At 42.9% G+C, this 27,377-nt stretch overlaps 1 protein-coding gene across 6 annotated transcripts in view; it reads right to left on the bottom strand.

Annotated features, from left to right (window-relative positions):
- DYNC2H1 (dynein cytoplasmic 2 heavy chain 1) overlaps positions 1 to 27,377 on the bottom strand; it is a 491,577-nt gene that overhangs the window by 18,183 nt on the left and 446,017 nt on the right. For all 6 annotated transcript variants that reach the window (XM_077298509.1, XM_077298507.1, XM_077298508.1 and 3 more), the window contains 2 exons: positions 13,539 to 13,648; positions 8,765 to 8,846 (listed from right to left, as the gene is read on the bottom strand). In XM_077298509.1, coding sequence (XP_077154624.1) covers positions 8,765 to 8,846; positions 13,539 to 13,648 — 192 coding nt within the window. The remainder of the gene's footprint in view (positions 1 to 8,764; positions 8,847 to 13,538; positions 13,649 to 27,377) is intronic.

Genomic DNA, 27,377 nt, shown 5'->3' with positions numbered 1-27,377 from the left:
CGTCAGCTGGCAGATCCCCTGCTTTGAGGTGGGCTCCAGCGGTGAACCCACCTCAAAGCCGCGACATGTCAGCTGTTTTGTACAGCTGACATGTGCGCGCAATGAGTGCGAGCGGAATCGCGATCCGCCCGTGCCCATTAACTAGTTAAATGCCGCCGTCAAGCGCTGACAGCGGCATTTAACTAGCGCTCCCGGCCGCGCTCGCACCGCTGACCTCCGTCACATGATCTGGGGTCAGCGGTGCATTGCCATAACAACCAGAGGTCACCCTGTGGTCGGCGCTCAAAGTACACCTGGATTTCTGCTACATAGAGGTGATCTGTACTTCACCTCTATGTAGCAGAGGCGATCGAGTTGCGCATGCTTCTAGCCTCCTATGGAGGCTATTGAAGCATGCCAAAATTTTAAAAAAAATGTGTTTAAAAATATTAAAAAAAATAAAAAATATATAAAAGTTCAAATCACCCCCCTTTCGCCCCAATCAAAATAAAACAATAAAAAAAAAAATCAAATATACACATATTTGGTATCGCCGCGTACAGAATCGCCAGATCTATCAATAAAAACAAAGGATTAACCTGACCGCTAAATGGTGTAGCGAGAAAAAAAATCAAGACGCCAAAATTACGTTTTTTTGGTCGCCGCAACATTGCATTAAAATGCAATAACGGGCGATCAAAAGAACGTATCTACACCAAAATGGTATCATTAAAAACGCCAGCTTGGCACGCAAAAAAGAAGCCCTCACCTGACCCCAGATCACGAAAATTGGAGACGCTACGGGTATCGGAAAATCGCGCAATTTTTTTTTTTTTCAGCAAACTTTGGAATTTTTTTTCACCACTGAGATAAAAAATAACCTAGACATGTTAGGTGTCTATGAACTCGTAATGACCTGGAGAATCATAATGGCAGGTCAGTTTTAGCATTTAGTGAACCTAGCAAAAAAGCCAAAGAAAAAACAAGTGTGAGATTGCACTTTTTTTGCAATTTCATCACACTTGGAATTTTTTTCCCGTTTTCCGTTACACGACATGGTAAAACCAATGATGTCGTTCAAAAGGACATCTCGTCCCGAAAAACAAAAAAACGGAAAAAGCTCCGGGGGTGAACTTGGGCAAGTGAACCTGAGACTGGACTGGAGTCAAGTTCGAGCATGAGCAGCTCAGCTCCCATCGGCTTTCTCTGGTTGTGTCAACTCCTAGGGGATAATAATTAAATCATAGGAAAACCCCTTTTAACCCCTTAACCCCCACAGCTTTTTTCTATTTTCGCTCCCCTCCTTCCCGGAGCCATAACTTTTTTACTTTTCCGTCAATATGGCCATGTGAGGGCTTATTTTTTTGCGGGACGAGTTGTACTTTTGAAAGACATACCATAATTGGTTTTACCATATCGTGTACTAGAAAACAGGAAAAATAAATTCTAAGTGCGGTGAAATTGCAAAAAAAGTGAAATCCCACACTTGTTTTTGGTTTGGCTTTTTTGCTAGGTTCACTAACTGCTGAAACTGACCTCCCATTCTGATTCTCCAGGTCATTACGAGTTCATAGACACCAAATATGTCTAGGTTCTCTTTTATCTAAGTGGTAAAAAAAAATTCTAAACTTTGCTAAAAAAAAAAAATAGCAATTTTCAATACCCGTAGAGTCTCCATTTTTCGTGATCTCGGGATGGGTGAGGGCTTATTTTTTTCACGCCAATCTGACGTTTTTAATGATACCACTTTTGTGCAGATACAATCTTTTGATCGCCCGTTATTGCATTTTAATGCAATTTCACGGTGACCAAAAAAACGTAATTCTGGCGTTTTTAAATTTTTTCTCTCTACGCCGTTTAGCGATTAGGTTAATCCTTTTTCTTAATTGATAGATCGGGCGATTCTGAACCCGGGAATACCAAATATGTGTAGGTTTGATTTTTATTTTTTTATTTTGAGTGGGGCGAAAGGAGGTGATTTGAATGTTTATATATTTTTTTTATTTTTTTCATATTTTTGCAATGATACTTTTGCAATTCTTCAATAGCCTCCATGAGCCGACCACAGGGTGGCGCTCACAGCAATCTGGAATCAACAACAGTAGAGGTCTGCAGGAGACCTCTGGTTGTTATGCCAACGCACCGATGACCCCCCGATCATGTGACGGGGGTCACCGATGAGCGCATTTACGGACGGATGCGCTTGTTAAATGCTGCTGTCAGAGTTTGACAGCAGCATTTAACTAGTTAATAGGTGCGGACGGAACGCGATTCCGCCTGCGCCTATTGCAGGCACATGTCAGCTGTACAAAACAGCTGACATGTCCCGGCTTTGATGCGGGCTCACCGCCGGAGCCCACATTAAAGTGGGGGTTCTGTCCTCAGACGTACTATTCCGTCCAAGGACAGAAAGGAGTTGAAAGGGGCTGCCTTTTGTGAAAAAAGTTTTTTCGGGAAAGTGGTTGTCCAATTGAAACAATCTGATAAAAGGCTTGTCCACAAAAATGGGAATCTACTGAAAAATGGCAGTGTGAAGCCATGAGGGATTTCTCTCACTCCAAAAAACACCCCCCAAATAGCCTATTCTTCATTCTGATAATCAAACATCGCTGATCTATTCGGAGAATAAGTGGTCAATGTCTTAGTCTAGGAAAATCCCTTTAAAGGACATCGGTCTGTAGGCTCAACCCTCCTAATCTTCATTGTGCATGCAGGTCACAGGAAGCTGAATAAAATGATATTTTGATATCTGCGATCTGATGTCTTAGTCTCAAGAAATTCATGTTAATATGTAAATGAGCTCTTATGATCTATGGGCCGGACATAGATCTCATTGAGAGTCTGCCTCCAGAGATTATTTTAAATAAAAGAGTGAGTTACCTGTGCGAGACATGTAGATCAGGAGAGCAGACTGTCAGTCATTATATGTCTCACACTGGTGATGCCCCCCTTTATTTAAAATAATCTCTGAAGGAAGATTCTCAGAGAGATCTATGTCCGGCCCAGAGATCTTAACAGCTCATTTACATATTAAGAAAAACCTGGATTTCTCTGGAATAAGACATCGGATTGATGACATCAAGGTATCATTTTATTCAACTTTCTATGACCTACATGACTGTATAGACGGCTTAGGAGGATTGATCCTACTGACAGATGCCTTTTAATGATAATAATCAGGGAGGAGGATCGGAAAAATTGAAGAGAAGAAAAAAAAGGAAGAACAAAAAAAAAAGAGGAAGAAGAAGACGACTAGATTATTTTTATTATACTATTTACTACCACAACAGTGTGATTATTACAATCTCCACCTCCCTTCTGTCATTAATAGTTAATATCATGGTCTTAATTTACACTCCTAACCCTCTGCATAATGAGACTAATACAAAGCGCGGGATTAGACGGGAGTTAGCGCATAAGTAGGCGATGCCGGGGAAGCGGAGTCTTCCGTGTGCGTCCGCTTCCATGATAACAGAGGATGAATGGATTTCATTAGTTACAATGCGGTGCTAATAGATTGTCACCCGTGCACTGGAGTCCAGTTAATAGAACTGCTCAGAAATAATGGCGGGGTTAAAGACACCTAAATGAGAAGCGATTATCATCAATCAACTTCCTTTAATTATACTCTAATTGTTCTGTTATAAATCCAGCTATTCAACGTCGAGGCGTGCAATAATGGAACAAAATCATTAAACACAATTTGGTGTGTCGGAACAATACTAAACCCAAGAGCAAAGCAGGCCAAAATAAATAATATCACTGCACGGGGAATCTTACACCCAGCTGAAAACAATGGAGGCGCAGGAGTAATGCGCACAAGAGCCTCTGGTGACAATACCAGTTTCCATTCATCGCTTTTATGGCTCTGGTGTTTAGGAATTATTATCTCTTTTGCACCCCTCAGTCCAGTGCCATTGACGTCATAGGAGAGGTGACATCTGAGTAATGGGGGTCTTGTCCTGGAGAAAAGTCCCCGTAGGACTACAGCAGGATGCAATCAGCACAAGGAATATCCCCGCCAACAGGGCGGACGTTCCTTCTTCACAGCCGTTGTGTTCTTCCAGACACGTTCCTGTCTCCGAGAACCTGTTTCATATAACCTATGGCCACCATCTTTTATCCCTGTGTTATAGCATTCTGGATTGCTGTATATAAGTCTCCAAGTCGCCCCTGAAAAACAAAAAAAAAGACTCATACTCACCTATGGGGTGGTCCGGTCCGATGGGTGTCGCTGGTCTTCATCCGGCACCTCCTCCCTTTTTGCTTAGTGTGGATGACGCGTCCTATGTCATCTACACAGTGTTCCCCATCGCGCTCTTGCGCTGGTGTACTTCTCTAACCTGCCGAGGGAGGAGCAAAGTACTGTAGTGCGCATGCGCCTGCGCTCCTCGGGCTTTCCTCGTGCATGCGCAGATCAGTCCTTTGCTCTGCCCTACAGCCAGAATGCTGTAACACAGGCTGAAACTTGGTGGATGTAGGTTATATGGGAAAAACTCGGGACAGGTTCCCTTTAAAGTGAACAGCTTGTTTTGACATAGGCATGCTTAAAACGCTTAACCCCATCTGCATTATGACATGCTGGTGGTTTAGGGGCCCCAAACCTACAGATAGGATATCGCTAGAGGGTTAGGATACAGTAGGTGCTCCCCTCCACCCCCCGTCTCACAAAGGGAGTAGGATCTGGGCCGGAAAACATCATCCATCAAGTATAGATCTTAGCTAGACCTGCATTAGAAATTAGTCCCTACGGGTATGTGCACACGACGTCTTTCTCAAGCAGATTTGGCATGTACTTCTTTTCCTGAAAAAGCGAGGAAAAAATGGACATTGTGCACGGGAGTGTAAAAACGGCATGATCGGAAACCGTGAAGCAGTGATAAGAAATAACATGCTCATTCTTTGCGCGGATTCCGCTAGGGAGCTGCCCGCTAGTTATAGTCTAAATAATAGAAAAAAAAATGAAACGCAAAGAAACAACAGTGAAACCACTTCAGGAAAAAGACCGCCAACCCTTTCTTGAAGAGGCTTTGCCTAGAAAATTTCTAGCGACTCCGCCGGCGGCTTAAAGACGTCATGTGCAATTGCCCCAAGACAGAACAGCTGAAAAGTCATCACTTTCAGGATGGTGTTAAAGACAAAAGAAAGAATTTTTTTAAAAAATGTAGTTTATTACACAGATATAAAATTACGATTATTAAAAAAACAGTTTGGTCTGAGACTATTTTTTATTTTAACAATTTGCCTAAACTAACAGGCAGGTACCCATCTGTTGCGCCCGATGCCTTTCTCTGCCAGCGATTCAGTGGCTTCTGCTGACATAATTTGACAGAGCAGCAGCTTATTCTTCCACTCCGCTCGGTTGACATGCTGATTGAGAGCTCGGCTCCCTGCGGCCTAACTGTGGGGAGCTGGCTGTCAATCAGCATGATGTCGGCAGTCATGCCCAGTTGACAGAACAGCCTGGAAGAAGAAGAACTATTGACTTGGAGCAGCTGAATCGCTGACAGGAGCGGTCTGTGACCGCCCAGTGCTGAGTACAACAGGCAGGTAGTTGCCTTTTGTAACAACAACTTGCCTGTTAGTTTTAAGCTAATAGTTAAAAAAAAATGTCCTGGATAAACCCTTTAACTTTATTGCCTGTGTAGAGTCTCTAAGAAATTAGTAACATGCTTCTTATTTCCATAGCTGTGCCAGTTTTATTTAGCCAGTGATAGAGGTTGTTGAACTGCCCTCATTTACAAGCACGGGGATTATGAATGGTCGTAGAGTAGGCGGTTCTGGAGGAAGGGGCGAGTATTCGATAGGACATTTACATATGGCAAGATATCGTGCTGCGCTTTTATGTCGATTAAGAGACTCATTTCCAATGGGGTTAAAGACTGGCACCAAGTCTTAAGCGGGTGCTACATGACGTTTCCCTAACGTTGTCATGTGTGCACCGCAGTGTTGTCCTGCGCAGGCGGCTACAGCAGTGCGGAATGGCCTGCTAGCATCATGTCTAGTGGTTGGAGTAGAACTTTAGTACATAGCTACCTGCATCCATCACTAGAGGGATTGGGGTATGCCGACTTTATTATTGGGCTGGATGTAGAACAGTATGAAGCATACCCCCTCTGGTGGCTTCAGGTAAACTAAATGTGATCATTTAAAGGGGTTAGCCAGGTAAACAAATACACAAATGTGCTTAAAAAACTGAGTTCTATAACTTTGTATACTTCAATGATGGCAGGTGCCATTCTGGTACCAGGTTCAATGCTCCATATTCAGCCCTGAGCTCGATAGAGCAGAGAGTTTTCTCTGTTGGAAATGACTGGTAGTGTGTGTAAAGGGGGCTGGCTTACGTTTCATTAGCTAAGCCAGCCCCATGATCTATCCTACAGGGGTTAGCTTAGCTATTGAAATGAGAAGCCAGCCATCAGCTTTTACACATACCTATGATCTAGTACCAACACAGGAAACTCTCTCCAGTGTTGAGCACAGAAATGGAAGTGGCTACTGGACCAAAGTTGGCTACCTGATGCTTACGTATGTATATACTGTATGTTTGTTTGTTTTTTAACTGGGCACAGGATCATGGTTATTCAGAGGATGTGAAGCTCTGAATCGGAACAAAATTTGCAGACTAACGTCAGGTCTTCTGACCACAACTTGGGCGAGGAGACATGCAGCCATTCTGCACTCGGCACGCAAAACCCGAATGTGTAGATGATAATCTACTTCATGGATGGAGTCTACAGTGCCAACCACATTCTGAGCCCATAGGTTACGGAAATCCAGGGCTGATTGCAATGACTATTTATTATCCGTCCTGCACCTACATACAGTGGCTTGCGAAAGTATTCACCCCACTGTTTTTTTTCAGGGTTTGCATCAGTTCATATAAAGAACATGTCTACAACTGTGAACATTTGTTTTTCTTTTTATTGTGAAGAAAACAACAAATAAGACAAAATAACTGAAAACTTCAGTGTGCATAACGATTCACCCCCCTAAAGTCAGTACTTTGTAGAGCCTCAATTCGTGGCAATTACAGCTGTAAGTTGCTTTGGATAAGTCTCTGTGAGCTTTCCACATCTTGCCACTGGGATTTTTACCAATTTCTGAAGGCAAAACTGCGCCAGCTCCTTCAAGTTAGATGGTTTCCTCCGGTGAACAGCAATCTTCAAGTCTGACCACAGATTCTCAATTGTATTAAGATCTGGGCTTTAGCTCAGCCACTCCAAAACATTTACACGTTTCCTCTTCAACCACTCAAGTGTTGCTTTAGCAGTATGCTTTGGGTCATTGTCTTGATGGAAGGTGAACCTCTGTCCCAGTCTCAAATCACTGACACACAAAGAGGTTTTGCTCAAGAAAATCCTTGACTTACGCACCACCCATCTTCTCGTCGACTTGGACCATATTTCCCATCCTTGCTGCCGAAAAACATCCCCATAGCATGATGCTGCCACCGTCATGTTTCACTGTGGGGATGGTGTTCTTCTGGTGATGAGCTGTGTTGGTTTGGCGCCAGACATAGCGTTTAACTTGGTGGCACAGCACTTTCCTCCCACATGTCTTTTGGCATACTAAAAAAGAGTCTTACAATTTTTCTGTTCAAGTAAAGGCTTTTTTCTGCCCACACCTCAACAAAGGCCACCTCTATGGAGTGTATGGCTAATTGTGGTCATATGGTCAGATACTCCAGCTTCTGCTTGGAAATTCCGCAGCTCCTTCAGGGTTACCTTTGGTCTCTGTGCTGCCTCCTTGCCTGGGCTGAGAGTTTTAGTGGGTGGCCCTCTCTTGGCAGGTCTCTTTTGGTTCCATGTTCTTTCCATTTGATGGCGCTCCGGGGGATCATCAGAAACTGGGATTTTTTATTTTTTTTTATCACCCAACCCTGACTTGTACTTCTCAACAAATTTGTCCCTGACTTCTTTGGAGATCTCCTTGGTCTTCATGGTGTATTTTGTTTAGTGGTGCCTCTTGTTAATGGTGTTGCCGCCTCTGTGGCCTTTCAGGAAAGGTGAAGTGTATATACTGACACACATGACACTTAGATCACCCACAGGCGGACGTCCTGTCACTAAGCATGTGACCTATGAAAGGTTATGCTTGCACCAGAATTTTATAGGGGCTTTGTAGCAAAAGGGTTGAATACATATGCACATGACAATTTTTAGTTATTTGATCTCATAAATGTAATTTATGCCTATATTTTTCTCACTTCATTAACTTAGACTATTTAGTGCTGATGCGTCACACACTAATCGGATCACAGAAATATTTAAACACAGATTGTAATGCAACAAACTAGGAAAGAAAGCCAAATGAGGTGGGGGGTGAATACTTTTACAAGCCACTGTATATAGCAGCTCCCTATGCATTTGGGTTGTAAAGGTAACGCTCCCTTTGATCTATAGGGGTTTGAGTGATGAAAAGTCCCGTTACTGCTGACATTTCCAACGATGTAGCCTATTACGGCGTGGTTGTGAACGGTGGCAGACAGTAACCATTCCAGATGATCTTGCGGGTTGTTAATTTAATGGTTGCCTTACACAGAGGTCACGTAAAGCAAGGTACATTGTGCAGAGGATGCCAAGTAATGAAGAAAATACACCAGGCTGCTTGACTAATAGGGGAAACATGGGAGAGGTAAATCATAGCCGAGTGTTAAATCCATTTTTTTTCTCCATGTCGTTTTATTATGTATTGAACTGAACTGAATACCAATGAAGGGAGCGTGCCGGCTGGATGTAAAGTTTTCAGCACCTTGTACGACGTTTATTGTGTGCTTTATTACCTTGACTTGGAGCTTTGCATCATGAATCCTCCCTTTCCAAGATGCTACAAATCTCAGGTTATCCATGGAGCAGTTCATTGTTCTAGGAGGGATATAAAACATTACAAGGTAAACATGGCGGTCACCGCATCCAGCTGCATTAAAGGCTTTCTCCTGACAAGGAGAGCACCGGCTCGTAATAACCTCCAAGCCGCGGAACTACTGTAAACTGCAGGGAAAGACAGCATGGCTTGTGTCTGTCTATAACAATGAGCAGAAGAAGGTGTAGATTATGTACAGTGCCTTGTGAAAGTATTCGGCCCCCTGGAACTTTTCAACCTTTTCCCACATATCATGCTTCAAACATAAAGATACCAAATGTAAATTTTTGGTGAAGAATCAACAACAAGTGGAACACAATTGTGAAGTTGAACGAAATTTATTGGTTATTTTAAATTTTTGTGGAAATTCAAAAACTGAAAAGTGGGGCATGCAATATTATTCGGCCCCTTTACTTTCAGTGCAGCAAACTCACTCCAGAAGTTCATTGTGGATCTCTGAATGATCCAATGTTGTCCTAAATGCCTAATGATGATTAATATAATCCACCTGTGTAATCAAGTCTCCGTATAAATGCACCTGCTCTGTGATAGTCTCAGGGTTCTGTTTGAAGCCCAGAGAGCATAATGAAGACCAATGAATACAACAGGCAGGTCCGTGATACTGTTGTGGAGAAGTTTAAAGCCAGATTTGGATACAAAATGATTTCCAAAACTTTAAACATCCCAAAGAGCACTGTGCAAGCGATCATATTGAAATGGAAGGAGTATCATACCACTGCAAATCTACCAAGACCCGGCCATCCCTCTAAACTTTCATCTTAAACAAGGAGAAGACTGATCAGAGATGCAGCCAAGAGGCCCATGATCACTCTGGATGAACTGCAGAGGTCTACAGCTGAGGTGGGACAATCTGTCCATAGGACAACAACCAGTCGTACACTGCACAAATCTGGCCTCTATGGAAGAGTGGCAAGAAGAAAGCCATTTCTCAAAGATATCCATAAAAAGTGTTGTTTAAAGTTTGCAACAATCCACCTGGGAGACACACCAAACATGTGGAAGAAGGTGCTCTGGTCAGATGAAACCAACATCGAACTTTTTGGCAACAATGCCAAACTATATGTTTAGCATAAAGGCAACACAGCTCATCACCCTGAACACACCATCCCCACTGTCAAACATGATGGTGGCAGCATCATGGTTTGGGCCTTCTTTTCTTCAGCAGGGACAGGGAAGATGGTTAAAATTGATGGGAAGATGGATGGAGCCAAATACAGGACCATTCTTGAAGAAAACCTGTTGGAGTCTGCAAAAGACCTGAGACTGAGACGGAGATTTGTCTTCCAACAAAAAATGATCCCAAACATAAAGCAAAATCTACAATGGAATGGTTCACAAATAAACCTATCCAGTAGTGATGAGCGAATATACTCGTTACTCGAGATTTCCCACACGTTCGGGTGACCTCCGAGTATTTTTTAGTGCTCGGAGATTTCGTTTGTATTGCCGCAGCTGAATGATTTACATCTGTTAGCCAGCATGTACATGTGGGGGTTGCCTTGTTGCTAGGGAATCCCCACATGTACTTATGCTGGCTAACACATGTAAATCATTCAGTTGCGGCAATACAAACGAAATCTCCGAGCACTAAAAAATACTCGGAGAAATCTCGAGTAACGAGTATATTCGCTCATCACTAGTATCCAGGTGTTAGAATGGCCAAGTCACAGTCCAGACCTCAATCCAATTGAGAATCTGTGGAAAGAGCTGAAAACTGCTGTTCACAAACGATCTCCATCAAACCTCACTGAGCTCGAGCTGTTTGCCAAGGAAGAACGGGCAAGAATTTCAGTCTCTCGATGTACAAAACTGATAGAGACATACCCCAAGCGACTTGCAGCTGTAATCGCAGCAAAAGGTGGCGCAACAACGTATTAAGTTAAAGGGGCCGAATAATATTGCACGTCCCACTTTTCAGTTTTTGAATTTCCACAAAAATTTAAAATAACCAATAAATTTCGTTCAACTTCACAATTGTGTTCCACTTGTTGTTGATTCTTCACCAAAAATTTACATTTGGTATCTTTATTTTTGAAGCATGATATGTGGGAAAAGGTTGAAAAGTTCTAGGGAGCCGAATACTTTCGCAAGGCACTGTATATGCTGAGAGACATTTCTATACATGGCCACTCTCCAGGTGTCATGACTATTTGTTGAGAAGTCTTGGGGACAAGGCTGCCTTGAAAAGAATATGCAAATATACATGTATACAATTAGCTCTCCCCCAATAGCATACACTGTACTCACCTACTTTCCATAAACTGTAATCACCTACTTTGCATACACTGTACTCACCTACTTTCCATACACTGTACTCACCTACTTTCCATACACTGTACTCACCTACTTTGCATACACTGTACTCACCTACTTTACATACACTGTACTCACCTACTTTGCAAACACTGTACTCACCTAGTTTGCACACACTGTACTCACCTACTTTGCATACACTGTACTCACCTACTTTGCATACACTGTACTCACCTACTTATACCCGATATTGCTATTTCCATGTGTGCTTCAACCATAACTCCCCAGCAGCACCCTCACTGTCTTGGGGTCATATTTGACACCGATCTTTCCTTTACACACTATATCCAATCACTCACTCGCTAAGGGTTCTAATCATTTTCCTCTCTGAAGAGTCAATTTGCATATTTCCCAGATGAGCATTGCAAGGCTTACAAGTCTCCTCACCTTGGCATGTCAGGCTTAACATGTCGGTCTCTGCAAGGAGAAACTTTACCCCTTGGTTCCCGGTCAAACGCCTCTCACCCAGCCAAATTATATCTCACACTTTGCACTGACAAGGGGCAGTACCCCGAAACACAATGTCTGCAAACTGAGATTTTGTTTTTTATCCTAAGTCATGTGACAAGGATCATTAGATGGTCAATATTGACTTTTAGGATTGCTATTTCCAATAGGTGGCACTAGAGTTCTAGTCTTCTTCCTTTCTGAAGATACTATTTGCATATTTATCATCTTTGAAATGGCAAAAACTCTGCCAGTAGCTCTTATTTATTCTTGTCTACACTACTGCAACTCTCTATTAATTGGTCTCCCTCTAACCAAACATTCTCTTCTTCAATCCATCCTGAATGCGGCAGCCAAGGTTATATTTCTGTCCAGCTGTTTCACCGATGCCTCCACGCTGTCCAGTCATTGCACTGGTTGCCCATCCGCTACAGAGTACAATATAAACTTATCTCTCACCCACAAAGCTCTGCTCAGTTCTGCACCACCCTAAATCTCATCCCTCATCTCTGTCCATCACCTTACCTGTGCCCTCCATTCTGCAACTGATCGAAGACAAACATCATTCATTAGACAGATACTGGCTAAGGACTGGATCGTGCAGCATTATTTGACAACTCCTATAGATTATGATGATGCCTGGACCGTACGTAATAAGCAATTTTTACCTATTGTGTTCCCTTATTTCCTTACAGCTTGTAAGCTTGCGACCATGGCCCTCATTCCCCCTCTAAATGTTGAACTATATTGTGTTACTTAGTAATGTCTTCATTGTCGCTACATGTCCCCGCTTAATTGTAAAGTGCTGTGGACTATTTTAGAGCTATAAAAATAAAATTATTATTACTGTGTCTCTACTGCCACCTATAGGCATCTACCCTGCAAGGCACCTTATTCACTCTACCAGGACCCTACTCTCTATTGTCAAGGAGCAAGAAATAGCTGTCGACACGTAAGCTTCTGGTTTGTCCAAAACCTCGTCATGTATCAAGTCTCTCAGAGGTCGGACATGCAGAGTAGCTACCTAGAGGGCTGTGCTTTTTAAAATATTAAGAGAAGGATAATCACATATTTTTAATGAGGACCCTTTACCACATTTTTAATGTTGAACTGCACCCAAACACTATTTCATAGTGGCTACAGTGCAGAATATATATTTTTTTGTTTGCTTCTAAATTTCAGAGATATTAGCAATCAAAGTATTTGGCACCTAATAACAAAAATGAAATTAAGTCTAAGGGGAGCATAATCATTTATTTTTCACTGAGGTCATTTACTTTCTCACCTGTATGACATCGACCAATCATAAGCAGGTATCAATATACAGGGTAAAAAGAACACGCCCCCATAGCACAGAACTAGAATGTATTATTCAGTCTGTATGAGCCTGATGAAGGAGCTGGACCGGCTCTGTAACGTGTAGATCAATAAATTGAAAAGTTTTAAACAATAGAATTGTTTCCTTGATCCTTTGCAGTGCTCCGGGAAGCCCAATTTTTGTTTCCTTTATATGATTGGTCAAAGTCATACAGGGGACAATGTAAACGCCGCCAGTGAAAAATTAATGCTTACGCCCTCTTACAAATACTGAAAATTAATCGTTTAGGTGCCAACATTTTTATTGCTAGTATCTCCACAATGGAGAGACAAAGAGGTGTTGGTGGTTTCTGTTGTGCAATAGATCCAGCAACAAATCTTGGTTTCCACTGTAATTAGAAACCATAATGTAAACCTAAATTGTCCAGGCCGCACAGAAAACATGGGGGCAATTGCATTCAAACTTGAAAAAGGTAAAGAATAGAGGAGCTATCACTCAGATTGCTGCTTTTATTCTTCAAAGGGACTATGGGATAAATACGTTTAAAAATTACTTGTTGCTCTACACTTTTTCCTGCACACTTCAGTACACTTACCTTGCCGTTTCCTGTCGTAGAGCGTTAAGGAATGTGTCTGGGTGAAAAAGCTCCGACAAATCAAGGGTATCTGATAACAGAGTCTGCTTCTCCGCTTTCTCCACCCAGTTCTGTTTTGAAATAAACAATACAAAAGTCAAATAAAAAGCTGAAAATTATTAAAATATATGATCATCAGATAGAACAATACAATCTACATTACATTAATACATAGATCTATTAAGCCTGGTGAGACTGGTGTACTTACATTGAAAATCCATGTCAGAATAGTTGTATAACTGTTATGCATATAACTCACTCATATATGGGTAATGGGAATAATAAAGTCTATAACACCGAGACACCACACCCATACCCTTCTGGTCTCTATACAGACTAGACTATCCCTAGCCACACAACTAAATAACACCACCTCAGACCTGCCACCCCATAAGGCCATTGAGGGGTTTCTCATAACTCCTGATGAACCAGAGGGAAGGCCACTGTGCACAGCCAACTAGGAGATGGAAAGTGTGCAGAGGGATATGAGGACCCAGGGTGAGTACACTTAAAGCATGAGCTCGAAGAGGAAATAAGAATAACAAATGAAACAAGAATAATCTCCTACCAACCTAATTGAGGAGAAAAGAAAGGCGCTGGAAGAGCAGACAACAAAACACACAGCAGAAACACAAATGGTATTTGCATAGCAGGGAAAATCCCTTCGCTGAAAAGCTGGAACTCCTTATAATTAAGGCTGCCGTCACACATGCGAGTTTTACGGACGTAAGAGCGCAGAAACTACGTGCGTAAAACTCGCATAACATACGGCACAATGCTTCTCAATGGGTCTCGTCCTATCAGCCGCATGTTACGGACCCTTTCAAACAATTGGATTAATAATGGATAGGTGTCATAATTGACGCCTCTCCATTATTAATCTGGCTTAATGTCACCTTACAATAGCAAGGTGGCATTAACCCTTCATTACCCCATATCCCACCGCTACAGGGAGTGGGAAGAGAGTGGCCAAGTGCCAGAGTAGGCGCATCTTCCAGATGTGCCTTTTCTGGGGTGGCTGGGGGCAGATGTTTTTAGCCATGGGGGGGCCAATAACCATGGACCCTCTCCTGGCTATTAATATCTGCCGTCAGTCACTGGCTTTACCACTCTGGCGGAGAAAATTGCGCGGGAGCCCACGCCAATTTTTTCCGCCATTTAACCCTTTATTTTAGCAGCTACAGCACCCAAATTTTGCATACACACACTACTAACATTAGTAGTGTGGAATATGCAAAAAAAATGGGGATATGAGATGGTTTACTGTATGTAAACCATGTCTCATATCCTGTCGGGTTTGGGAAGGAGAAATGAAAAGCCGGCAATTGAATTACCGGCTTTTCACAGATATCGCGCTGTAGTATCGCGCTGTAGTAAATATAAATACAGACTATATATATATATATATATATATATATATATATATATATATATATATATATATATATATATATGAGTCTCAATGACATGTATATATATATATACTGTATATATGTTTTCCCGAACATTTGAGCACATAAATCCATTAGATGTCGGTTTTGCAAGCCTGCGAGAAAATATCGCAGTACGGATGCCATACGGATTACATACGGAGGATGCCATGCGCAAAATACGCTGACACACCCTGCCTACGGATCACTATTTTGGGAACATTTCTCCGTATTACGGCTGTATTACGGCCATAAAATACGGACCGTATTGTCTTACGCCGAGTGTGACGCCGGCCTTATTCACTTTGATATATAGCCAGCAAGGAAGTGTAGTGAAGGCAGAATAAATAGAGCCCAATACAGAATGTGACAGGGCAACCTAAAGAGACAAGCAAACACCTGAAGAGGAGCAAGCACAGGTAGTACAAATAAAGGCAATAGGAACCATCAGCATAAGGAAAGGAAAAAAAAGGGCAATAGCCCAGCAGACAGGATAACTGACAACGGAGCAAGAGGTCACTGGATCGAATCCCCAAACCAAGGCATGACAATAACCCCAACTTGTTATCAAGATAAGTGTTTTATTATTATTATACATTTTTATAGGGCTATTTATTCCATGGCATGTGACATGTGAATACGGGGCAAATATAGACAAATACATTAACCATGAGCAAAAAGCAAGGTACACGGATACATAAAGAGGGAGGAGCCTGCCCGCGAGGGCTCACAGTCTGCAGGGGATGTCATTGTGAGGGTTTTGAACTGGAGTCTCTGGGCGATAGGAAGCCAGTGAAGGGCTTGACATAGGGGAGAGGTTGGGGAATAGCGGGGAGACAGGTAGATTAGTTGGGCAGCAGAGTGTAGGATGAAATGGAGTGGTGCCAGAGTGCTAGAGGGGAGTCCAGAGAGTAGGAAGTTGCAGTAGTCGAGGCGTGAGATGATAAGGGCATGCACTAGTGTTTTTGCGGTGTCGCAGTCAAGCAATGCGCGGATCCGGAAAATATTTTTGAGTTTGAGACGGAAGGAGGAGGCAAGGGCTTGGAGAGGGCAGAGTTGAGTATCATCCCGATTTTATGAGGATAACTTTACTTTTTCGGGAGTCTCATACATTATTCACATGTAGAGCTGCATTTAATATTTTGTTGGTTTCTGTTTGGGTTCACGTGCTTTAAGACCTTACAGCTCCATGTTCATTTCAGTATCCAGTTTCAGAGTCCAATATTGTGGATTTCGGTGAGTTACGTAGTGTGTACAGCAAACTTGCAGAAGAAACTCCAAAAAATCCTCAAAACACTTTAATGAAGTTTTCCCAGAGCAAATATGCATAAAATATAACACCACTGAGCAGCACAACTAATTGTCAATGCTAATAAAGAAGAGTCTAGTGTATTAATTGCAGTACAAGTGCCATCTCCAGAGAGGCCTCTCATATAAACCAGGGAGATTGACTGCTGTCAAAATAGCATAAAGCAATCTCCTCCTTGATCTGTCAAAACAGTGATCACAGCGCTCAAGTAATTAACAGCTCATGAGGGATAAGAACTATTTTAAGTCCATGTGCATGGAATTTCACCTCGGGTTTTATTCTGAAATTAATTGCTTTCTGGTCTGATTTTAGATCCCAGTGACGCGGCTTCTGATGAGAGCTCATTTACACGGTAGAATTTCTTGTCCATGCGCTACCAGATTCCTGAGCTGGAAGTGGGAGCCTTTAATTTAGGAATTTCTCTACTATTTTCTTTTTGTTTTTAGATCCAATCCAAAATAAAAAGAACCTAAAAAAACAACCAAATATGGCCAAGTAAAAGAGTCCCAGGGTCACTTTACCATTTTTGTATTTCCGTCAGCATTTTGCATCAGTTGAGGCCGACCACAAAGCCAGGAGGGAATCCAAACCACAGCAGAAGTGCAAATCTTCCCATTATATTTTCTCTCTGTAGGTTTTGGCTTACAAGCAGTGATATAAAATACTGACATGAGAAAGTATATTCACACCTACACAATCATTAACATTTTTCAGTTTAGTAACATTAATAGAAAAATGACAATGATATCAGTGTTGGATACATCTCACACTGACATTTGGCATGTAGCGACTGAACATCTGGAATGCATGGATGCCGGGTATTTGTCTTACAACGTGCACTGACAGTGCGCTCTGTTGCCGGCAAGTACAGTTATATGAAAAAGTTTGGGCACCCCTATTAATCTTAACCTTAATGTTTTATAAAAATTGTTTTTTTTGCAACAGCTATTTCAGTTTCATATATCTAATAACTGTTGGACACAGTAATGTTTCTGCCTTGAAATGAGGTTTATTGTACTAACAGAAAATGTGCAATCTGCATTCAAACTAAATTTGACAGGTGCATAAGTATGGGCACCTCACCAGAAAAGTGACATTAATATTTAGTAGATCATCCTTTTGCAAAAATAACAGCCTCTAGTCGCTTCCTGTAGCTTTTAATGAGTTCCTGGATCCTGGATGAAGGTATTTTTTACCATTCCTCTTTACAAAACAATTCCAGTTCAGTTAAGTTTGATGGTCGCCGAGCATGGACAGCCCTCTTCAAATGATCCCACAGATGTTCAATGATATTCAGGTCTGGGGACTGGGATGGCCATTCCAGAACAGTGTAATTGTTCCTCTGCATGAATGCCTGAGTAGATTTGGAGCGACGTTTTGGATCATTGTCTTGCTGAAAGATCCATCCCCTGCGTAACTTCAACTTTGTCACTGATTCATGAACATTATTGTCAAGAATCTGCTGATAGTGAGATCCATGCGTCCCTCAACTTTAACAAGATTCCCGGTGCCGGCATTGGCCACACAGCCCCAAAGCATGATGGAACCTCCACCAAATTTTACTGTGGGTAGGAAGTGTTTTTCTTGGAATGCTGTGTTTTTTTGCCGCCATGCATAGCGCCTTTTTGTATGACCAAACAACTCAATCTTGGTTTCATTAGTCCACAGGGCCTTCTTCCAAAAAGAAATTGGCTTCTCCAAATGTGCTTTTGCATACTTCAGCCGACTCGGTTTGTGGCATGCTTGCAGAAACGGCTTCTTTCACATCACTCTCCCATACAGCTTCTCCTTGTGCAAAGTGCGTTGTATAGTTGACCGATGCACAGTGACTGTTGTGAATTCTGTTCTCGAACTCCCTCCTGTGGTCATGAATGGTACTTCGGTGAGTTCTGTCCGTGGACTCCCTCTGGTGGTTGTAAGTGGAGCAGCTGGTTCTGAGATTCCTTCTTCAGCTGCCCTTGTTTGGAGCTAGGCTGATTCTCTATTTAACTCCACTCAGATCGTTACTCCATGCCAGCTGTCAATGTTCTAGTACTGTTCAGATCTCTCCTGGATCTTTCTGTGGACCTGTCTACTCCAGCACAAGCTAAGTTCCTGCTTGTTCATTTGTTTCATATGGTTTTTCTTGCTAAGTTCTAGTCCAGCTTGCTATCATGAAACTACCTGGCTAGCTGGAAGCTCTGGGGGTGCTGAGTGACACCACCGCATCGTGAGTCGGTGCGGGGGTATTTTTTGCACACTCTGCGTGGTTTTTGTAGCTTTTGTGTTGACCGCAAAGATCCCTTTTCTATCCTCAATCTGTTTAGTTAGACTGGCCTCTCTTTGCTAAAACCTATTTCATCCTGTGTTTGTGATTTCCTCTTATCTCACAGTCAATACTTGTGGGGGGGCTGCTTTTACCTTTGGGGAAATTTCTCTGAGGCAAGTAAGGCTTTGTTTCCTTTCTTTAGGGGTAGTTAGCTCTTAGGCTGTGAAGAGGCGTCTAGGCAGTGTCAGGCACGCTCCACGGCTGTTTCTAGTTGTGTTGATAGGAGTAGGGTTTGCGGTCAGCAGAGTTCCCATTTCCCCAGAGCTGGTCCTGATTCCGTGTTTAACTATCAGGTCATTCCTGGTGCACCTAACCACCAGGTCCACAATAGTACAGCTGGCCATCAAAGTGTTAATGCATCTCAATAGAGGGAAAAGAGAAGTTCTGAGACCATTTTTTTTTCTCTGCAGTGTGTTTTGCCTTTCTTTTCCCCTTAAACTCTGGGTGGTTCAGAACATAGGTGTGGATATGGACATTCAAGGTTTGTCCTCTAGTGTAGATCAACTCGCTGCAAAGGTACAAAACATTCAAGATTATGTAGTTCAGAATCCTATGTTGGAGCCTAGAATTCCAATTCCTGATTTGTTTTCTGGGGATAGATCTAAATTTCAGAATTTCAAAAACAATTGTAAACTGTTTCTTGCTCTGAAACCCCGCTCTTCTGCTGACCCTATTCAGCAAGTAAGAATCATTATTTCTTTGTTGCGTGGCGACCCTCAAGACTGGGCATTCGCCCTGGCGCCAGGAGATCCTGCATTGCATAATGTAGATGCGTTTTTTCTGGCGCTGGGTTTGCTTTATGATGAACCGAATTCTGTGGATCAGGCAGAGAAAATTTTGCTGGCTTTGTGTCAGGGTCAGGATGAAGCGGAGGTATATTGCCAGAAGTTCAGAAAGTGGTCTGTGCTTACTCAGTGGAATGAGTGTGCCCTGGCAGCAATTTTCAGAAAGGGTCTTTCTGAAGCCCTTAAGGATGTTATGGTGGGGTTCCCCACGCCTGCTGGTCTGAATGAATCAATGTCCTTGGCCATACAGATCGATCGGCGCTTACGTGAGCGCAAAACTGTGCCCCATTTGGCGGTATCCTCTGGGCAGAGGCCTGAGCCTATGCAATGTGATAGGACTTTGACCAGAGCTGAACGGCAAGAACATAGACGTCAGAAGGGGCTGTGTTTTTACTGTGGTGACTCCACTCATGCTATCTCTGATTGTCCTAAGCGCACTAAGCAGTTCGCTAGGTCCGTCACCATTGGTACTGTACAGCCTAAATTTCTTCTGTCCGTTACTCTGATTTGCTCTTTGTCATCCTATTCTGTTATGGCATTTGTGGATTCAAGCGCTGCCCTGAATTTGATGGACTTGGAGTTTGCCAGGCCCTGTGGTTTTTTCTTGGAGCCCTTGCAGCATCCCATTCCTTTGAGGGGAATTGATGCTACGCCTTTGGCCAAGAATAAGCCTCAGTACTGGACCCAGTTGACTGTGCATGGCTCCTGCGCATCAGGAGGATATTCGCTTTTTGGTGTTGCATAATCTGCATGATGTGGTCGTGTTGGGTTTGCCATGGCTGCAGGTCCATAATCCAGTATTGGATTTGAAATCAATGTCGGTGTCCAGTTGGGGGTGTCAAGGGGTACATGGGGATGTTTCATTATTGTCAATTTCTTCCTCCACTCCTTCTGAAGTCCCTGAGTTTTTGTCGGATTACCGGGATATATTTGATGAGCCCAAGTCTAGTACCCTACCTCCTCATAGGGATTGTGATTGTGCTATTAATTTGATTCCTGGTAGCAAGTTCCCTAAGGGACGACTTTTCAATTTGTCTGTGCCAGAACACGCCGCTATGCGGAGTTATATAAAGGAGTCCTTGGAGAAAGGGCATATTCGCCCGTCGTCGTCACCATTGGGAGCAGGGTTCTTTTTTGTGGCCAAGAAGGATGGTTCTCTGAGACCTTGTATAGATTACCGCCTTCTTAATAAAATCACGGTCAAATTTCAGTACCCTTTGCCTCTACTGTCTGATTTATTTGCTCGGATTAAGGGGGCTAGTTGGTTCACCAAGATAGACCTTCGAGGGGCGTATAATCTCGTGCGTATTAAACAGGGCGATGAATGGAAAACAGCATTTAATACGCCCGAGGGCCATTTTGAGTACCTGGTGATGCCATTCGGCCTTTCTAATGCTCCCTGTGTGTTTCAGTCCTTTATGCATGACATCTTCCGAAAGTATCTGGATAGATTCATGATCGTATATTTGGATGATATTTTGGTCTTTTCGGATGATTGGGAGTCCCATGTGAAGCAGGTCAGAATGGTGTTCCAGGTCCTTCGTGCTAATTCCTTGTTTGTAAAGGGATCTAAGTGTCTCTTTGGAGTTCAGAAGGTTTCCTTTTTGGGCTTCATTTTTTCCCCTTCTACTATCGAGATGGATCCTGTTAAAGTCCAAGCTATTTATGATTGGACTCGGCCTACATCTGTGAAGAGCCTTCAGAAATTTCTGGGCTTTGCCAATTTTTACCGTCGCTTCATCGCTAATTTTTCTAGTGTTGTTAAACCATTGACTGATTTGACCAAGAAGGATGCTGATGTGGTGAATTGGTCCTCTGCGGCCGTTGAGGCTTTTCAGGAGCTGAAACGTCGTTTCTCTTCGGCTCCTGTGTTGTGTCAGCCAGATGTTTCGCTCCCTTTTCAGGTCGAGGTTGATGCTTCTGAAATTGGAGCAGGGGCTGTTTTGTCTCAGAGAAGTTCTGATTGCTCTGTAATGAAGCCATGCGCTTTCTTTTCGAGAAAGTTTTCGCCTGCTGAGCGTAATTATGATGTTGGCAATCGGGAGTTGTTGGCTATGAAGTGGGCGTTCGAGGAGTGGCGACATTGGCTTGAAGGAGCCAAGCATCGCGTGGTGGTCTTGACAGATCACAAGAATCTGACTTATCTCGAGTCTGCCAAGCGGTTGAATCCTAGACAGGCTCGTTGGTCGCTGTTTTTCTCCCGTTTCAATTTTGTGGTTTCGTACCTTCCGGGTTCTAAGAATGTGAAGGCTGATGCCCTTTCAAGGAGTTTTGTTCCTGATTCTCCTGGGGTTCCTGAGCCGGCTGGTATTCTCAGAGAGGGGGTAGTTCTGTCTGCCATCTCTCCTGATTTGCGGCGGGTGCTGCAGGAGTTCCAGGCTGATAGACCTGACCGTTGTCCAGCGGAGAAACTGTTTGTCCCTGATAGATGGATTAATAGAGTTATCTCTGAGGTTCATTGTTCGGTGTTGGCTGGTCATCCTGGGATTTTTGGTACCAGAGATTTGGTGGCTAGGTCCTTTTGGTGGCCTTCCTTGTTGCGGGATGTGCGTTCTTTTGTACAGTCTTGTGGGACTTGTGCTCGGGCTAAGCCCTGCTGTTCTCGTGCCAGTGGGTTACTTTTGCCCTTGCCGGTCCCGAAAAGGCCTTGGACGCATGTTTCCATGGATTTTATTTCAGATCTTCCTGTTTCTCAAAGGATGTCGGTCATCTGGGTGGTTTGCGATCGCTTCTCTAAAATGGTCCATTTGGTACCCTTGCCTAAATTGCCTTCTTCCTCTGATTTGGTTCCATTATTTTTCCAACATGGCATTCCGGAGAACATCGTGTCTGACAGAGGTTCCCAGTTTGTTTCAAGGTTTTGGCGGTCCTTTTGTGCTAAGATGGGCATTGATTTGTCTTATTCTTCGGCTTTCCATCCTCAGACAAATGGCCAAACTGAACGAACCAATCAGACTTTGGAAACTTATCTGAGATGCTTTGTTTCTGCGGATCAGGATGATTGGGTGACCTTCTTGCCATTAGCTGAGTTCGCCCTTAATAATCGGGCCAGTTCGGCTACTTTGGTTTCGCCTTTTTTTTGTAATTTTGGTTTTCATCCTCGTTTTTCTTCAGGGCAGGATGAGCCTTCGGACTGTCCTGGTGTGGATTCTGTGGTGGACAGGTTGCAACAAATTTGGACTCATGTGGTGGACAATTTGACCTTGTCCCAAGAGAAGGCTCAACGTTTCGCTAACCGCCGTCGCCGTGTTGGTCCCCGACTTCGTGTTGGGGATTTGGTTTGGTTATCATCTCGTTATGTTCCTATGAAGGTTTCTTCTCCTAATTTTAAGCCTCGTTTCATTGGTCCTTATAAGATTTCTGAAATTCTTAATCCTGTATCATTTCGTTTGGCCCTTCCTGCTTCTTTTGCCATCCATTATGTGTTCCATAGGTCGTTGCTGCAGAGATATGTGGTGCCTATGGTTCCCTCCGTTGATCCTCCTGCTCCGGTGTTGGTCGAGGGGGAGTTGGAGTATGTGGTGGAGAAGATTTTGGATTCTCGTATTTCGAGACGAAAACTTCAGTACTTGGTCAAATGGAAGGGCTATGGTCAGGAGGATAATTCCTGGGTTTGTTGCCTCTGATGTCCATGCTGCCGATTTAGTTCGTGCCTTTCATTTGGCTCATCCTGATCGGCCTGGGGGCTCTGCTGAGGGTTCGGTGACCCCTCCTCAAGGGGGGGGGGGGTACTGTTGTGAATTCCGTTCTCGAACTCCCTCCTGTGGTCATGAATGGTACTTCGGTGAGTTCTGTCCGTGGACTCCCTCTGGTGGCTGTGAGTGGAGCTGCTGGTTCTGAGATTCCTTCTTCAGCTGCCCTTGTTTGGGGCTAGGCTGATTCTCTATTTAACTCCACTCAGATCATTACTCCATGCCAGCTGTCAATGTTCTAGTACTGGTTCAGATCTCTCCTGGATCTTTCTGAGGACCTGTCTACTCCAGCACAAGCCAAGTTCCTGCTTGTTCATTTGTTTCATATGGTTTTTCTTGCTAAGTTCTAGTCCAGCTTGCTATCATGAAACTACCTGGCTAGCTGGAAGCTCTGGGGGTGCTGAGTGGCACCACTGCATCGTGAGTCGGTGCGGGGGTATTTTTTGCACACTCTGCGTGGTTTTTGTAGCTTTTGTGTTGACCGCAAAGATCCCTTTTCTATCCTCAATCTGTTTAGTTAGACTGGCCTCTCTTTGCTAAAACCTATTTCATCCTGTGTTTGTGATTTCCTCTTATCTCACAGTCAATACTTGTGGGGGGGCTGCTTTTACCTTTGGGGAAATTTCTCTGAGGCAAGTAAGGCTTTGTTTCCTTTCTTTAGGGGTAGTTAGCTCTTAGGCTGTGAAGAGGCGTCTAGGCAGTGTCAGGCACGCTCCACGGCTGTTTCTAGTTGTGTTGATAGGAGTAGGGTTTGCGGTCAGCAGAGTTCCCATTTCCCCAGAGCTGGTCCTGATTCCGTGTTTAACTATCAGGTCATTCCTGGTGCACCTAACCACCAGGTCCACAACAGTGACACCATCTGCAGCAAGTTGATGCTGCAGCTCTCTGGAGGTGGTCTGAGGATTGTCCTTGACTGATCTCACCATTCTTCTTCTCTGCCTTTCTGATGTTTTTCTTGGCCTGCCACTTCTGGCCTTAAGAAGAACTGTACCTGTGTTCTTCCATTTCCTTACTATGTTCCTCACAGTGGAAATTGACAGGTTAAATCTCTGAGATGGCTTTTTGTATCCTTCCCCTGAACAACTATGTTGAATAATCTTTGTTTTCAGATCATTTGACAGTTGTTTTGAGGAGCCCACGATGCCACTCTTCAGAGGAGATTCAAACAGGAGAACAACTTGCAAGTGGCCACTTTAAGTAGCTTTTCTCATACACATGCATACACCTGGCTATGAAGTTCAAAGCTCAATGAGGTTACAAAACAAAAAAAAGTGCTTTAGTAAGTCAGTAAAAAGTAGGTAGGAGTATTTAAAACAAGAAAATGATAAAGGTGCCCATACTTATGCACCTGTCAAATTTAGTTTGAATGCAGATTGCACATTTTCTGTTGGTACAATAAACCTCATTTCAAGGCAGAAACATTACTGTGTCCAACAGTTATTAGATATGAAACTGAAATAGCTGTTGCAAAAAAACAATTTTTATAAAACATTAAGCTTAAGATTAATAGGGGTGCCCAAACTTTTTCATATAACTGTATCTCCTAATATTGGCCGATGACAGAGGGGACTGTCATTGTGCACATTGCGCAGTGACAGATCAGGGACTAGACCAGCACCTGAAAAAAGAGTCACTCATATTACTTTGTTTCAGGGACTGCAGCCTCTGCCCCCTGATGACGCTTTGGTTGATTATCCCATCATGCACTGGGATTCTCAAATGAAGACTCATCAAAAAGGAAGCTGCTCTATTAGCACCCAAGCATGCTCAGGAAGACCTCCAAGCATAGTCGATCATCACTAATCAGCACTAAATAAGTTGGTGAAGTGAGAAAAATATAAACATACATTTAATTTATGGGCTAAATAACTAAAAATGGGCATATGCATATGTATTCACCCCTTTTGCTATGAAGTCCCTAAAATTTCTGGTGCAAGCAATTGCCTTCATAAGTCACATGCTTAGTGACAGGAGGTCTACCTGTGTGCAATCTATGTGTCACATGTCTGTCAGTATATACAATTTATCTTTTCTGAAAAGCCACAGGGGCTGCAACACCATTAAGCAAGAAGACCACTAACCAAAATATGTAATGAAGACCACAGAGATCTCCAAACAAGTCAGGGACAAAGTTGTTGAGAAGTACAAGTCAGGGTTAGGTTATAAAAAAAATCCCCAGGAGCATCATCAAATCCATTATCATCAAATGTAAAGAACATGGAACCACAACAAACCTGCCAAGAGAGGGCCGCCCATGAAAGCTCTCAGCACTGGCAAGGAGGGCATTAATTAGAGAGGCAGCACAGAAACCAAAAGTAACCCTGAAGGAGCTGCACAGTTCCCAAGCTGAGAGTGGAGGATCTATCCAGACAACCACAATAAGCCATACACTCCTCCATAGAGGTGGAGAGTGGGCAAGAGAAAGCCTTTAGTTACAAACAAAAATTGTAAGGCTTGTTTTGAGTTTTGTCAAGACGTGGGAGACTCTACAAATATATGGAGGAAGGTGCTGTGGTCAGATGAGACCAAAATTGAATTTTTTGGCCACAAAGGTAAACGCTATGTCTGGTGCCAAACCAACACTCCACCACACCAAGAACACCATCCCCACAGTGAAACATGGAGGTGGCAGCATGATGATGTGGGGATGTTTTTCTGCAGCAGGGACAGGGAAAATGTTGAGGGGATGATGGATGGTGTGAAATACAGGGATATTGTTGACCAACAACTGCTTCAGTCAGTGATTTGAGACTGGGATGGAGGTTCATCTTCCAACAAGACAATGACCAGACCTTAATCCAACTGAGAATCTGTGGTCAGACATGAAAATTGCTGTTCACCAGAGGGAACTATCAAGTGTGAAGGAGCTGAAGCAGTTTTGCCTTGAGTAATGGGCAAAAATCCCAGTGGCAAGATGTGAAACGCTCAGAGAGACTTAACCATAGCAACTTGCAGCTGTAATTGCCACAAAAGGAAGCTCTACAAAGTACTGATTTTAGGGAGGCGAATAGTTATGCACACAGAAGTTTATAATTATTTTGTCCTATTTGCTGTTTGCTTCCAAATAAAAAGGAAACCAAGTGTTCACATTTGTAGGCATGTTCTTTACTTAAACTGATGCAAACCCTCAAAAATAAAAAAACCCTGAAATTCCACGTTGTGAGGTAGTAAAACACGAAAAATGCAGGGGTGGAGTGGGGTGGTTGAATACTTTTGCAAACCACTGTAGATTAATTAGCATTAAATTATTATTACTATTTATTAGCATCAAATAGATTTAGGATGAAAATTAAGTTGTATTTCACACCACCCCTTTTTATTTTACCAGAAAAGTGAAAAAAGGAAAAAAATCATCGTGGTCACAAAATTCCTTTTCACATGATTTTTTCATCTAACTTTTCTGGTCCCAAAAGAAAACACAATATTTTTTTCCCCAGTGTCCACAGCTTTTACTATATTCCTTTTGCTAAATTTTATACAACCCATCATTTTACCACTTTACTCACCTTTTTCCCATAAAACTACACTTTTCTTCGTCTTATTGCTTTTCTCTCTCCTTCTGCACTGAACCTACTGACCGCAGAGCTCATGTACCTGTTCTTTCCTCCACACTATCAATCAGATACAATTCTTTACTACTTTTCCTGATTCTTCACCTCTTCCCTTCGGCCTTCTTACTTTTTGTCCCTTATCTAAGTGGAATTATCCCAACTATTCTGTGGCTCTACCAGATTATTCCCCTTTTCTTTTTTCCAGGTTTCTCCTGCAATTTTTACAATGTTGTTATAGTCCCCCCCCCCCTTCCATCTTGTTTTCAACTTTTATTTTTTTTTTATCCCCCACGGATATCACTAATGTTCACCATTTTATATAACTGAGTAACTCCCTTTTTTACCATGTCTCTCACCGTACCTATACTCACTATTTATGAGCTTTCTCCTCACTAATTTTGAAATCCTCAGTGGTTTTTTTTCCTCAGCTATTTGTGGTGCCCATTTTAGGCTACTTAAACCCCTCTTGCTCCTGTGTGCACTATACAGTTGGGTTTTCATGGAATCACAGAATGTTAGACTTGAAAGGGACCTCCAGGGTCATCGTGTCCAACCCCCTGCTCAATGCAGGATTCATTAACCATCTCAGACAGATGTCTGTCTAGCCTCTGTTTGAAGACTTCCATTGCAACAGAACTCACAACCTCTCGTGGCAATTTTAACACTTGAGAAGAAGCCAACGCGCTGTGACATAAACACTGCTTCTTTTTATATTGGATCAAGGA

This window comes from Ranitomeya variabilis, chromosome 3 (genome assembly GCF_051348905.1).
Source record: "Ranitomeya variabilis isolate aRanVar5 chromosome 3, aRanVar5.hap1, whole genome shotgun sequence".
Taxonomy (NCBI): domain Eukaryota; kingdom Metazoa; phylum Chordata; class Amphibia; order Anura; family Dendrobatidae; genus Ranitomeya; species Ranitomeya variabilis.
Note: the sequence above shows the minus strand (reverse complement) of the source record. Positions and strands in the feature narration are given on the sequence as shown.